This window comes from Paroedura picta, chromosome 6 (genome assembly GCF_049243985.1).
Source record: "Paroedura picta isolate Pp20150507F chromosome 6, Ppicta_v3.0, whole genome shotgun sequence".
Lineage (NCBI taxonomy): Eukaryota > Metazoa > Chordata > Lepidosauria > Squamata > Gekkonidae > Paroedura > Paroedura picta.
Window position 1 is genome coordinate 25471386 of NC_135374.1, and position 15502 is coordinate 25486887.

At 42.6% G+C, this 15502-nt stretch overlaps 1 protein-coding gene across 9 annotated transcripts in view; it reads left to right on the top strand.

Moving 5' to 3' along the window:
* The window catches only part of FRY (FRY microtubule binding protein), a 223475-nt gene that overhangs the window by 98383 nt on the left and 109590 nt on the right, over positions 1-15502 (top strand). For all 9 annotated transcript variants that reach the window (XR_013231780.1, XM_077341830.1, XM_077341829.1 and 6 more), the window contains 4 exons: positions 3494-3547; positions 10003-10142; positions 12021-12111; positions 13838-13917. Coding sequence is in view for 8 of the 9 variants with exons in the window: in XM_077341830.1 (XP_077197945.1) it covers positions 3494-3547; positions 10003-10142; positions 12021-12111; positions 13838-13917 (365 nt within the window). In the remaining variant the exon portion in view is untranslated. The remainder of the gene's footprint in view (positions 1-3493; positions 3548-10002; positions 10143-12020; positions 12112-13837; positions 13918-15502) is intronic.

The window sequence follows — 15502 nt, forward strand, 5'->3', positions numbered from 1 at the left end:
GGGAGGTAAGAAGCAGTTCATTGTGGCCAGTATTTGTGTAGAGGTTAGCTTTATTTTCATTCTGTTATTTTAAAGTTAATGTCCTGATATGTTACCATGTCAGTTTTCATGACAAACCTGGAGTAACTTGTCATCAGTACATACCTCAGATCACGTTATGTCTACATTTTCTTTCAGTCTGCATTTTGAAAACCTGAAAATTGTTCTGTCCTGCTACACTTTTGCTCTATTTCAGCTGAGTAATTCTTTTGAAATTCTTCAAAAAATCATGAAAATGGTATTGGGAAATGAGAGCTCTAATATTTGTTGTCACCTGCTTTCCCCTCTCATGTTAGCCCAGCTTTGGTTTAGCTCTGCACTTTTACATTTTCAAGCCATGATTACTACTTTTATCTGTGATCCTGTTATCTTGGCCTGTGACAGTATAGCTGCCCAGGGATAGACTTGTGGATTCTGGGCCCTGGGCTAAAGTCCAAAATAGGCCCTCAAATGACTCCCACCACTCACTGGGGATGCCTTGGCCAAGCAAAGGGTACCTTTAATCTTTGTGAGATAGGCTGTTACAATGAGCAGATGACCTACACACCAGACATGATGGGTGCCAGTAGAGGCTGGGGAAGCTTGTTATTTTCTTTTCTCTCCATCTTCATTATTAGGGTGAAGTTGTGGGTAGTCAGGTGCTGTCCAGCACAGGCCCTGGGGCAACTGCCTCTCTTACCTTTTGGCTAAGGCTCCCATGCAGCTACCTCATGGTATTGATCATATGACATTTGTGTAGTATAGCCAAAAGATCTTAGGATTGTCTGGCAGCCAGGCAAGAATTGTGTTCCTTGGCCGTTCTCCCATCCAAATCCTAGCCAGGGTTGAACCTGCTTAGCTTCTAAGATCTGACAAGATTAGGCGTGCCTGGGCTATCCAGATCAGGGTACTACCTCATGGTCGGTCCTGTTCAGATTTCGTTTTAAGCAGTCTGATGATGAAAACATTTTGTGCACATTAAAGCCACCCATAGAACATGGCACGGAAGATGTTTTTGTATACTCCAAAAGACTCTACGCTAGGTTTTCTCCTGGTCTACCTATTATGGGCTTGCTGGACTTATCTTTGACAATTGTAATAGTTGTAAAATTGATGCTGAATGACGGCTTCTGTACTTAAATTGTATATTATGTTTTTTATGCTGTCTGAACTAGGAAGGCTTACAGAAATAAATAAGTAACCTTAGTTTGCTAATCAGCAAGTAAAATTAATATAAGAAAAGCTGAATGGCATAAAGTAATAATGACATGAGAAGAAAAACAATGGCATAAGGTAATAATGACATGAGGTGCTGGGTTTGCAGATAAACATTTTTGGGATTCCTTCTCTGTACAAACACTCAGTCTAAAAATATGTTAGATAAGGTGTTTATTTGAATGTAATATATAGCAAGAGAGTTAGAGGAGTGTCAAGGAGTTGTAGCCTCAGCCCCGTGGGTTCCCAGGGCAAGTGTGTGCAAACACTCTTGTAATAAAAATATATATAGTTTCTTAGAAGGAATGTAGAAAAGTCAAGTTATCAATATATATTAATGCAATACAGTTCTCTAAAAACAAGCAACTCAAGAAATAAGCTCGTTTACTATATAATACTTTACAAGTTGAATTATGTTGTTCAATTTTACATTCTTGCAATTGCACATCACAGCTCAAGTTTTTTTCTCTATGTAGCTGACAGCAGTCCGTAAGCATAGGCCTTCGAAAGCCATGCTAGCCTCTCTCCCATTAATTATAGATTTTGGCTTACCCGAGTCAGGTGATGACAATCAACCAATCAGAATACACTCCTGTTAGAACCCCCTTGGAAAATTGCCTCATTACTTTGGTTCTTCCCCTTCCATTTGGAGGATTCTGGGTTCTCATACAGAGCCAGTTATCCTATTCCATGCTTTGGCTTTGAAGACGATAAGTTCATGGGCAGCTAGGCCCAGCTAGGAACACCTGTGAGGTGGAACCTGTTTGACATAGTACAATCTTGGGAGGAGAGAGTGGAGTTGCTTTGCCTTAAGAAGGAGAGGTGTAGTTTTTCAGTGCAGTACAGTCCTAAGCAGAATTACTCCCTTCAAAGTTCTTTTACCTCAGTTGGCTTATAAGAAGAAAAATTGGTTTTTATACCAGGCTTTTCTCTACCAGGCATCTAAAAGTGGCTTGCAATCACCTTTCCTTCCTCTCTCTTGCAACAGGCATTCTGAGGTAGGTGAGAGAGCCCTGGTATTACTGTTCTGTGAGAACGGCACTATCAGGGCTGTGATTTATTTATTTAATTTATTAATTTATTATATTTCTATAATTGAGCCCAGGGTTACTAAACTGGTTGCACCTGGCTTGCCAGATTAGAAGCCGCCTCTCTTAACCACTACACCAAAGGTATAACACTGCTTAGGATTGCTGTTAGGTCAACACAGTACAACCTGAATGATCTATGTGATGCTGTCCACATATGACAATTAGAGGTCTGACATTACCCACCGAGTAAGACTAGGAATTTCCTTTATGTTACTTTATATAGGCCATGTTTGTTATTTACTGAATTATGTTTATCAGTAGTATTTGCCTAAAATCCCCATTGTATCTGGATTGCAGTGGTTTACTTTCCAGGAACTACTACATTAGAGGAAACGTGTATTTGCTAGTAAAAATATGTGTTAGCATTCAAGAGACAAAAGACACAATCCTTTGGGGAATGTCTCATGTTGAAGTTCTTTGAAATGAATCAGAAGAATAACTGTTCTTTTGTTGAGCTCAGTCATTTCACTTGTTGTACATGTAGATGTTCCCAGTGGATATTGCTCAGTGAATGTTGGTTTCTGTCTGTAGTGGGCATTTAGAAGATCGAGCGTTCACTTTCCAGACGTTTCCTTTCTAGCTTTCATTTCTAGAATGTCCATTTCTTTGTATCACTTAATTATAACTTCATGAAGATCAGTAGTCCTGTTTATTCATAGTGATGAGTACATCTGAAAACATACTCAAGTTTGCCTTAATTTTCTAACATTTTCCATTCTCTTTCATAGTGTATCCTTAACTATGAATAGTGCTATCTGTTTTTATTCTGTTACCCACCTTGTGAACAATACAATTTAAATTCTCTGATCTGAAAGTAGGATGAATGTTTTGTCAAAAAAAATAACATATAATATAATCTCCCCCTTAAAAATATGATAATTTAGTAGAAAGCCCTTGCAATTTTAATAATTTTTGAAGTAATTCCTATATATATATATATATTACCTAATGTCTAAGGTCACATAACCATTTGTTGTTGTTAGGTGCAAAGTCGTGTCTGACCCATCGCGACCCCATGGACAATAGTCCTCCAGGCCTTCCTGTCCTCTTACCACTCCCCCGAGTCCATTTAAATTTGCACCTACTGCTTCAGTGACTCCATAAACATAGGCAAAAGTATATTGCCATATTCTTCCTTAAATCATATAATTGTGTATATTTTATTTCAGGAAAAGCCACTGACCAAATCTCTGCAACGTGGAGAAGATCCCCAATTTGATCAAGTAAGTAATGCCTCTAACTAATAGTGTTCTTTGTAATCTGCTTGCAGTCCATGATTTAAGTTCTATGCCTATGAGAACAGTTATTGAATGTTATAGTGCTCTGCTCAGGGACTGGCACTTTTATTGATTGATTGATTGATTATATTTATACTCTGCCTCTTCCGGCAACCGCCAGCCTGAGGTGGCTCACAATAAAACAATAAAAACAAGAATCAATATCAACAATAAAACATCCCAAGCCCCAGTTAAAGCAATGTAACATTAAAACAACAGCAACAGCAAGATGGCGGAAACAGCACAGAAGAACCACATAGCTCTGCCACTCCAGCCACAGTTGCCTACCATAGTTCTCATGTGGTGAGATCTTCAATAGCAACGAACGTGGTCTCCATTTATTAATAGAGGTTGAGTTGCTTTACTTAGTGGTGGGGAAGGAGAACCATCACTAGAGCACTAGAAGTAGCCACCAATGTCCTACTTTATGGCTACTCGAGTGTCTGCCCAATGCACATTAGTCACAGCAACTTTTATTTCCTTTCACTGAATTATTCAGCTAGGATTACAGTTCAGCATTTGATGATCATCCTGACTGCGTTTTAATATTAATGTAGTAATAGTTTGATCTAACTTTAGCTCCTCATTTTTTGTCAGAGAGACACATGGGTGTGTGTGTAATAGTATTATCTAACACTCATGAAACTAGTCACTTAAGATTTATGAACTCACTGGAACAGTGTAATTGAAAAACTAACTTTCCAAGACAGAAATAGATCTATTTTTGTCATTTTAGCTACCTACAAAAATAGTGGTATTTTTGCTATAGTTGCTAATTTCCATTCCAATTTGGGTAGGAATCTTGTCCTTCAAAAGCTGGGAAATCAGAAAGTGTTCTGATTTCATCGTAATGTGATGGAAAATACTGCAGAATTTGTTCCTGCCCTGCTGGAACTGTCCAACATAGAATCTGACACTATGATGGCCCTTTCTTACTGTACAATGGATTTGTCTGGGGACTTTGAAGCCTGCTTGGTCCCCGTCCTGCATAATGTTCACACTGTGGATCTTACATTTTCATAATGGCCTTCTTTAGGAGGGGCTGGGGCTCAGTGATAGAGCATCTACTTGACACTCAGAAGGTCACAGGTTCAATCCCTAGTGTCTCCAGCTAAGGACCATGTAGGAGGTGAGGTGAAAGAGCTCAGCCTGAGACCATAGAAAGCTCTTGCCATTCCATGTAGTTACTACAGACTGTGATAGACTAAGTCTGATTCAGAATAAGGCAGCTTGGTATGTTTAGTCCCATCTGTGCAATCACAACATTGTGTTGTGGTGTGTGTGTGCGCAGAAGGCTTTATTCAATCCAGCGATGTGGTTTGCGTGAACTAGAAGGTTTTGCTTTAAATATGTAGGTTTAATTTTCACTTTGAGCTCTTTTGAAGACTGAGTAAAATGTTACTTTCATTGCAACTAGTATAATCTGTTTTAACAGAAATGTCATCCCAACGTAACAGGATGGCAGCACTGAGAATCATTGTGTCCCTCTGAAAATCACAAAACCGCTATACATTTGCAGGAAGATGATCTTGGATCCAAAGATAGCAATTTAGTGCCTGAGTCAAACTGACATTTCTTACATTCCCTTGACTCTCCCTTTTTCTTTTAAGCTACTATTTTCCATTGTATAGTTTGATTTATTTTTAGTTTGCTTCCATTTAGTTCAAAAAGCACAATGGCTTCTAGACATCTGCCTGTCACTTATACAAAGTACAAATGCAGGTTTCAGTGTAAAATAGTGTTAAGTCCCAAAGGTTAGCAGGTCTAGGACTGAATTAAAATTAATCTGGTAGCATGGAAAACATTGTTTAATAGAAAGTTAGTATGCAGAAGTTGTATGGACTGGCCAAGAACTTTGAAAAAATTTGAATTTAATTACATATTGAACAGTGTTAAAAATATTCGTTTTTAGATAATGTAATGTAAATTTTAGATAATTATAATGTAAATATCATAACAAATCATGCAAATTTCAGAAAACAGAAAATACCATAATCTAAAACTTAGGCTTAGTATTTTATGCCTGAAGCTTCCTACACAGGTGTCAAGGCCATGAGTACCAAAAGTTAAGTCAACAATATTGCTGCAGGGTTAATATATTTGTGAGACAAAACAGACTAATGTCTCCTAGTGGCCATGTTCCAAGGGAGATTTGATGCTATGAGTTCAAAAAAATGAGGAAGAGGTCCTGTAAAAGATGAGTGCAGCCATCTGTTTTAATCTATACGTGCCATGGATGGTGAAAGTTGAACCCTCTCTCCCTACCCACCTTAATTACTTTGTTCCATTCTTCTGAAAGGAAAGTGCCTATGGTTATGGCATGCAAACAACTAAGCTGGGACAGCATGGTAGGTTCTGCTTTCCCTAACCTGTGCACCTCTTTATTTTATACATAAACTAGTATCAACGCCCATTTTAAAAATGGGCTTTGAAAGGGGAGCCAGCCAGGAGGGCATGGCCACAGCTTCCTTTGGCCTGCAAAGCAGACTAAAGGGAGTGGGCAACTCCCTCCTCCCGGCGGCGGTAATGACAAGGCTTTGCGGCCCGCAGGGAGGCTGCAAACTCCCCCCCCCCAGGCTCCTTCCCAGCAGGAGCATACCTGCGGGCCACAAAGCCCTGCCACTGCCTCTCTCCTCGTGGGCGACAATGGAGGCCGCAGCCACAAGGCTTCTAGCAGGCAAGGGGGGAGGGGGGGAGCTGGAAGGGAAGGGCTAGTCAGGGTGGACCTGGATGGATAGAACCCTGGACAATCTCCTCCCAGGAGGCTGTTTCCCAAATATATAAGGGAGCAAAATAGTGTTAAGGATATCATTGAGACGTGAACAATAAGCATGACTGCTCTAGGTTGGCTTTAAGGTCACTTTTGTTCACTGGAAAAGATTTGAGTCCAGTAGTACCTTAGAAACTAACACCATTGTCAGGGTATAAGCTTTGAGAGTCAAGGCTCCCTTTGTCAGATACAGAGTTATACCCTGAAAGTCAGGTTGGTCTCTAAGCTGCCAGAAGCCTCCCATTTACTGCTGCGGACCGATATGGTTGCCCTCCTGAAACCATCTTAATGGGAAAAAAAACATCTCTGTCTGTACACAATTAATTCAAGTAGCCATATTAAAAAGCTATCCCCAAGCACCCACAAGAGCCTCTTGTGGCGCAGAGTGGTAAGGCAGCTGTCTGAAAGCTTTGCCCATGAGGCTGGGAGTTCAATCCCAGCAGCCGGCTCAAGGTTGACTCAGCCTTCCATCCTTCCGAGGTCGGTAAAATGAGTACCCAGCTTGCTGGGGGGTAAACGGTAATGACTGGGGAAGGCACTGGCAAACCACCCCGTATTGAGTCTGCCATGAAAACGCTGGAGGGCGTCACCCCAAGGGTCAGACATGACTCGGTGCTTGCACAGGGGATACCTTTACCTTTACCTTTAAGCACCCACAGAGATCCCAGCTATCATAGGACTCCTGATCCTCTTAAATGTCACAGATGTGTAGAAGGAACCATCCCTGACATAACAGAGAACAGAGAAACTCTTGAAAACACAGTTCTACATGGACACCAAAGCATGTTCTACCAAGGGCCTCTTGAGTCAGAGTAGTGATATAACTGCCTTATGCTAGCAGTTCACATATAAAATGATAGCTGTGGAATCTTACTTCAACATGAAAAGGAATATTTGATAAAGAATAGCCTTACCTCTCTGTGTACCATTGCCCCAAGCAATTTTCTCCCAACTATGATAACAAATCTCAAACAGATTGAAAGAAAATTGCCTAAGGGTATGCAGTTCCTCCTCCTTTGAACACTTGCTCCTTTTTAGAATCTCCTAGCTTTATATGTGAATGGAAATAAACAAACACCGCTGCCCCATTGTGTCCAACTGGGCATTTAGATGGGTCTATTGATTACATCGCTACATAATTAAATTTGCATTGTGACACTTTAATAACCTGCTTTTCAGTATTGGGTATGTTGAGCAGAAGGTCTACAGCCATGGTTTAGTTGATTTCTTTTTTATAAATTGTGCCAAAATAAACATTAAAGAAAGCATTTATATAGACTACATTTCATGCCCCATGAACCAAGTATTTAAACAGCTCGGGGCTTGTGTAGACCTGGCATCTTCAGGCTGTACACTATGCTGTTCATTTAGGGTGGAAGAACATGATCATTTTTTTGTGTTAACAAGGACACGTTTGTACATCTGCACACGCCCCTTCTGCAGTAACACAGAGCTAGAATTCATCTTCCATTGGCTTTGGTTCCAATAAATGGAGGAGCTGAGTAACCAGCTTGCTGACTAGACTTTCCTCCCTTCCTGTATTCGGAGAGCCAGGCTCTGCAAATTACACCCTTCCTTCCTGCCTTATAAGACCAATGACAGAAAAATTAAAACAGCTAAAGGTACCCTGTGTAAATATACCAGAGTACATACAGTATATGAATATTTAGTTTGCATTGATTTTGGCACATGATTTGGAGTCATTGGGTGTAGCTGCATGTGCTGGTCTCTTACCAAAGGCTGACACATTCTGTGATTTTAGCAATCCCAGAATGAGTGTTGTCCAGGTGAAGAACAGTGTGGCAAATCAAGAATTAGTAAATCTTTATTGGTAACTTAGTTCAAGCAGTGCCTTGTCAATATATCTGACAAAGTTAGAAACCAACAACAACTACAGGACTATGTTGCCACAATAGTTTCAAAACATACAGGCTGCTGCCGTCCCTTATCACATTCAGGGAACGTAGAACTCCATAACAAGAAACACACACAGTTGCTATCAAGGAACGTGTGTGATACATTTGGAAGCTGGCAAAAATAGCATCGTGCGGATGGCGTAAAGAAATAAAGACTGTATGCAACACATCATCCCAGGGCAAGGATCTAAGCCCGGCATCTGATGCACAAATTCTTTATGCCCAGGAAGGCTTTTAGTCTCATAGCAGAATCAACCTTCTGTCTTTCCTGAGCACGTTTGAAATTCTTGGAGACATTTGAAAATAAGTTTGTGATAGAGCATTGGGCCCAGCTAGAAACCCCACTGGGCCCCAGAAAAACTCTTGGACGTTCCAAGACTTCTTTAGGGACCCCAGCCCATTAAAAGCTCTAGAGAAACGAGACACGATTAAGAGGAAACAGAAAGCACGGCCAAATAGAGGGCTTAAAATAACAAATAATTATAATTATGGCATTAATTGATTAATCGATAAGGGTAAATGTTATTTGAAGGATCTGACATTTTAGAGCAGGGGTAGTCAAACTGTGGCCCTCCAGCTGACCATGGACTACAAGTCCCATGAGCCCCTGCCAGGAAATGCTAGCAGGGGCTCATGGGAATTGTAGTCCATGGACATCTGAAGGGCCACAGTTTGACTACCCCTGTTTTAGAACATGTGTGTTTTAACTCCCTTCCTGCACATGGTTGGACAATTAATAGCCTGCCTTACTGCAAAACAGAGTTTGCCAGTGCAGATGTGATGTGGCAGCTTATGTTTTGTTCTCCCTTTCCAGAGCATGATTGCAAACCATAGTTCAAATTGTAGTTTGTTTATTCTGATGTAAGGACAAACACTCGTTTATACAAAGGTGGAATTGATTTGACTGTGAAAGGGAAGGAAAAAGAAGCATACAAAAAACAGGGTTTGTTGGTATGTTTTGATAAATGTCAATATGAAGGCAAATTGTATATTGAGATTAAGTGTAACCCCATTAAATGCAAAATGGGTATTCCAGTATAAAAGAAGTTGGGTTTTATACCCTGCTTTTCATGATCCAAAGGAGTCTCAGAGTGGCTTATAATCACCTTCCCTTCCTTTCCCCGCAACAGACTCCTCGCAACAGACAGGTAAGTGGGACTGAGAGAGTTGTGACAGGACTGCTCAGTACGAACAACTCTAAGAGGACTGTGACTAGCCCAACATCACCCAGTTGGCTTCATGTGGAGGAGTAGGGAATCAAACCCAGCTTGCCAGATTAGAAGCCATCGCACTTAACCATACTGGCTCTCTTTATGCGGTGGAAAATCCAAAGTATACACACAGCTTGATATTGTTTCTTCAGGAATTGGGGAAAGCAATGAACAAAGAAAGCCTAAAACATCCATGTCAGCCCCCCTATTATATGTGTATATTTATTTATATTGCCATTCTCATTGAGTTCCTTTCTCATAGGCATTTGACATCCTTAAAGGACACACTGGTCAGAGGTAGCTAAGTTTTTAAAATATATATTTTATTTTTATAGTTCAGCTTCTATACCGCCACTCCCAAAAAGACGCGTGACGGTTCACAACACAAATATAAAACTCCATAAAACCTCATAAAATGATATTAAAATCCCCAATCATTGTTGATATGCTATAGTAGTTTTTTTCCCCAGAAAACAACATTTTTTTTGCTTTTTCTCCTTACAGGTAATAAGCTCAATGAGCTCCCTTTCAGAGTATTGTCTCCCTTCTATTCTGCGCACTTTGTTTGACTGGTATAAAAGGCAAAATGGCATAGAAGATGAATCTCATGAATATAGACCAAGAACAAGCACTAAATCCAAAAAGTACGTTCCCGGGTACATTGTAATGATTAATATTGGCAGCTGCTTCATACGGGTACCTGTAAAAAAAAGAGCGGCTGTTGTGATGGAAGTTAGAGCAGTGCACTTTTTGTGACAAACATGGTTTCCGTGTTAGAACAAAGTTTGCATCCAGTGACAAAGACCAATCAAATTTAATTCCAGCTATAAACTTTCCTGTGTATGAAGGCTCAAAGGGTGTCAAACTTTGTTCTGTTGCTTCAGACTAATATAATTTCCCACCTGAATGTATATTGTATGTCTACTGCTTTTACAATGGAGCTTTGTACAGCAAATATATATGTGTGTAAAAGCTCCGGAGACTCTGGCTTAACCTTCCTGCTTCTGTTTTGGTAATCTGATGTTATATTGCAGTATTTATGCTTTCTAATGTTATATTAGAAAGCACCCTAGCAACAAAAGTGCTTCTAGTCAAGACTATGGTCTTCTTAGTTGCAATGTATGGCTGTGAAAGTTGGAAGAATTGAGGCTTTTGAACTCTGGTGCTGGAGAAGACTCTTGCGAGTCCCTTGGACTGCAAGGCAAACAAACCGGTCAGTCCTAGAGGAGATAAGCCCTGACTGCTCTTTAGAAGGCCAGATCCTGAAGATGAAACTCAAATACTTTGGCCACCTCATGAGAAGGAAGGACTCCTTGGAGAAGAGCCTAATGCTGGGAGCGATTGAGGGCAAAAGAAGAAGGGGACGACAGAGAATGAGGTGGCTGGATGGAGTCACTGAAGCAGTCGGTGCAAGTTTAAATGCCCCCCCAAGCTATGCAGTAACATCCAGCGTACCCCACCCTGGGGGGTGGACGGCTGTAAGGATGGGGGGAGGGATTATACCACCAATCTTGTTTTATCGTCTTTTTAACTATGTTCGCTGTTCTGTTATAGGGTGGGTTTTTATCATGTTTTATTATGGGGGGGGGGTTATATTGAAGAGTTGGACCATAAGGAAGGCCGAGCGTCAAAGAATTGAGGCTTTTGAACTCTGGTGCTGGAGAAGACTCTTGCGAGTCCCTTGGACTGCAAGGCGAACAAACCGGTCAGTCCTAGAGGAGATCAGCCCTGACTGCTCTTTAGAAGGCCAGATCCTGAAGATGAAACTCAAATACTTTGGCCACCTCATGAGAAGGAAGGACTCCCTGGAGAAGAGCCTAATGCTGGGAGCGATCGAGGGCAAAAGAAGAAGGGGACGACAGAGAATGAGGTGGATGGATGGAGTCACTGAAGCAGTGGGTGCAAACTTAAATGGACTCCGGGGAATGGTAGAGGACAGGAAGGCCTGGAGGGCCATTGTCCATGGGGTCGCGATGGGTCGGACACGACTTCGCACATAACAACAACAACAATATTGAACCCCGCCAAGAATCTCCGGAGAGTGGCAGGCTAAAAATCTAATAAATAGATAAATAAAATCAATCTATTTAGGATTGCACTGTATGACAATTAACATGCTATAGCCTCTTGTGGCGCAGAGAAGGCAGCAGACATGCAGTCTGAAAGCTCTGCCCATGAGGCTGGGAGTTCAATCCCAGCAGCCGGCTCAAGGTCGACTCAGCCTTCCATCCTTCCGAGGTCGGTAAAATGAGTACCCAGCTTGCTGCTGGGGGGTAAACGGTAATGACTGGGGAAGGTACTGGCAAACCACCCCGTATTGAGTCTGCCATGAAAACGCTAGAGGGCGTCACCCCAAGGGTCAGACATGACCCAGTACTCGCACAGGGGATACCTTTACCTTTACCTTTTAACCTTTTATACTTTAGAAGATCTCTAAATCATGAAATAATTCTACTTCCTTGTTTTAACTAAATATGGCCATAAAACACTATATCCTTAACAATCTTTGTTTCATTTTACAGTGATGAACAGCAGCGAGACTATTTAATGGAAAGAAGAGATTTGGCTATTGATTTTATTTTTTCTTTAGTTTTAATAGAGGTTTTGAAACAGGTATGTTATTTCTTAAAAGTTTAAGTGAGTATAAAGCACACTGCGATCAACATAAACAGCGGTGCTGTTACGGAATAGAATGTATCCAGCTCTCCATTCTGGCTGTAGTCTTTGCATACTAAAATGTTTCTGGGGGGGGGGGGTAGGTTGGCTTTTGGGAGCAGCCTGGGTTGCAACATGGGCTTCGTAGTGAAAGGGGGGAACTGACATTCCTCTTGCATGAGTCAGAAGCGTGCAAATCACAGGGAATTTACAATGGAATCCTAAACTGGTGCGTACCTTTCTAAGACTACAGATTTAGAAGGCAGTGACTCTTTTTAGGATCGCACTGCATCCAATCCACTGACTTGGGAAAAAATAGGATTTAATTCTGTGACATTCACTTTAATTGAACATACTGAGATTAACCCTTTAATCAGTAAAAGACTGATGCATCATACTTGAAGCTGATAACTTATTGTCTCACCTTCCTTTGGTCAATTTATGTCGATAGTATAGCCTGAAGGTGGCAAAGAATTTTATTTTGTTTGATTTAATCTGTACATAAACCTTACAACCCGATTTGATCCTTGATGTCCTCTTCAATATAGTTAAAAGCTTTTCATGTGCTTGGTATAGAAATGAAAGCATTGTCCCACACTCTTTGAGTTTAGTGAGCAGATTTCATAGGAGAGCTAAAGAATGACAGACAGTGCAAGCAGCCTGATCTCATCAGAGCTGGGAAGCTAGGCGGGCTGCAGTTAGTACTTGGATGGGAGACCACCAAGGAAGTCCAGTGTTGCTGTAGAGAGGGAGGCAAGGTGATGCCAAACCACCTCTGCTCAGTTATTCCCTTGAAAACTCTATGGGTGGTCCCCAACCCCCGGTCTGGGGACCGGGACCGTTCCGGGGATCAGTCAGTACCGGGCCGTGGCTCCTCCTTGTCCTCCTCTCCGGCTGCTGCCTCGGGGGCTGACCTGCCACTCTGCCACCGGCTCACCTTTGGTGCTCTCCAGTGGCCGCCATGGCTGGGGCTCCCCCTCAGCATGGAACTGTGCAGCTGCTGCTGGCAGCGCCCCCAGACATGGAGCAGGGGCTCAGCTGGTGGCGATGTCTCTTGGCAAAAGACTGCCCCCCTGGGCCTCAGTAAAATTGTCAAGCGTTGACCGGTCCCCGGTGATAAAAACGTTGGGGACCACTGCTCTACGGGGTTGCCATGAGTCAGCTGCAGCTTAACAGTAGACAATTATGTTAGTATTATTATTATAAGACTAATGCAAGAAGTGGGTCCATCATCCTGATGTGCTCTGAGCTTTGCCTCTTTTCCTCCAGACTTCTTTTAAAAGGAAGGGGAGGTTTAGGACTGCAATTCTATCCAGTTACTCTAAGCCCTTTTGTTAGGGTGAAGTAACTTCATAGGATCACACTGTAAAGGTATGCAAGTGTGAGGAGGGCTCTTTTTGCTTCCAGCATGCAGATCTCCTGATGTTTTGATTTCCATTTAAAAACTTCTGTAGAAGTTCTGTCAGAACAGAGCAGAACACTAGAACTGCTGAGAAAGCATTTCTCTGTTCTGGTTTCTCTCTCCTTGCTGTTTGAAGCCGTTATTGATTGCGATGGGGAAGGACGACATGCTTAAAGTTAGCTTGCATGACTTGTTTCCACAGATTTTGGCCTGTCATTCTGTCCTGCTTGTCTTAGTGGTTAATTGCAGACAAATCAATTATCTGTTTTGTTTCCTTTTCAGATTCAACTTCATCCTGTAATAGATGGTTTGGTACATGATGTTATTAATTTGGCTTTCAAGCACTTTAAATACAAAGAAGGGTAAGGCTGTTTTTACACAATCTCAAAGATTTAGGCTACGTTTACACAAATGATTACTTTATTTCAGTGCTCGGTTCAACCATGAAAAAACAGACCAAGTTTGTTTGGAACAGATGTGAACTTGCTTAACTTCAGTTTATTTCTAGTTAAGTCAGGGTGACCTTATTTAATAAATGAGGTTAGTTTCTTTTCCAGTAACCAGGATTCCTAACCATGAGTTTACTATCTTTAATAGTGTCCTTCTAAGTTGTATTCTTTGTCTATTTGAAGATGAAGACCTCTGTTCTCAGCCTTAGTATGACAAGTGTAGGAAATGAGAGTATCTGCAAACCTGAGGATCAACCAAGGTCACAGTTGTCATGTAAACAATCATCAAATGAATTAAGGCTTGAGAATTCTCTTCTTACATTCCTTAAATGTGTTAGCAGAACTTTTATAAAAAGTTTCCCTAGATACCTATGCATTATGAATTTATATCCAGTTTAATATCATGGCTTTCCTCCTGACAACCCTGGGAGTTGTAGTTTGGCGAATGTGCTGAGTATGTTTTGTTAGAGAACTTACTTTACTACGTTACTTAGATTTTCTTTAGAAACACAGAATGGCAATTAAGCTGGTATGTTATCTACCTGCTTTTTCAGATCCTATCTCTAAGCTGGACATGCAGTTTAAGGGCCCAAATCGGCCAATTCAGCTTGGGTGCCCATTAAAGTCAATTCAGCCATTGATTATAATGGGAATTTCAGCTTTTCTGCCTTTCCTGGGGTCTAGGAGGTTGGGGTTTAAGTTACAGCCTCCAAACTTTCAGAGCAGCTCTGGGAGGCTCTTCCCTGACTCCCCTACAAATTTCAAAATGATTGGTCCACGGGGTCCATTTCTAGGGGCTCCTGAAGCGGGTGCCCTGTCTCTCCATTATATCCAACTATATCAAAGCCTGTCCCTAAGGACAGGCTTTGAAGGGCCCCCTGCACCCCGCAGCTGGCGGCACAGGAACCTCTGCCGCCCCCCCCTCCCTGCCGCCCACGGGGAAGCCACTGCTGCCCGGCCCCCTCCCAGACAATGCTCCGGCTTCCCTGCGGGCCTCCGAGCAGGGCTGCCGCTTCTGCAATGGGGTGGCCCTGCCCAAAGGCCCGCAGGGAAGCGCCCCCTGCAGTCCCCATCGAGGCCCCAGCTTGGTGGGCCTGCTCGGAGGCCCTCAGGGAAGCCACCCCTGCCCGCCCCCCTCTCCGCTGAGGCCCCGGCTTCCCGGCGGGCCTGCTCGGAGGTCCTCTGGGAAGCCATCCCTGCCCCCCTCCCCACCGAGGCCCTGGCTTCCCAGTGGGCCCTCTCGAAGGGCCCCGGGGAAGCCATCCCCAGCCCCCTCCCTAGCGGCGAGGCCTGTAACCAGGCTGACTACCTACTCACAGTGGTCGGTCTGGCTGCTGGCCCTGAGCGCTGGCTTGTGGTGGTGAGGGACCGATTGGAAGGTGCTTTGTGCCTTCTGATTGGCCCCTCACCTGGACTGGTCCCGCCCATTCTCCGCCCACTTACCCCTTATCAAATTATGAAGAGGATCAGATGGAGAGTCCATCCCATAAGATATAAT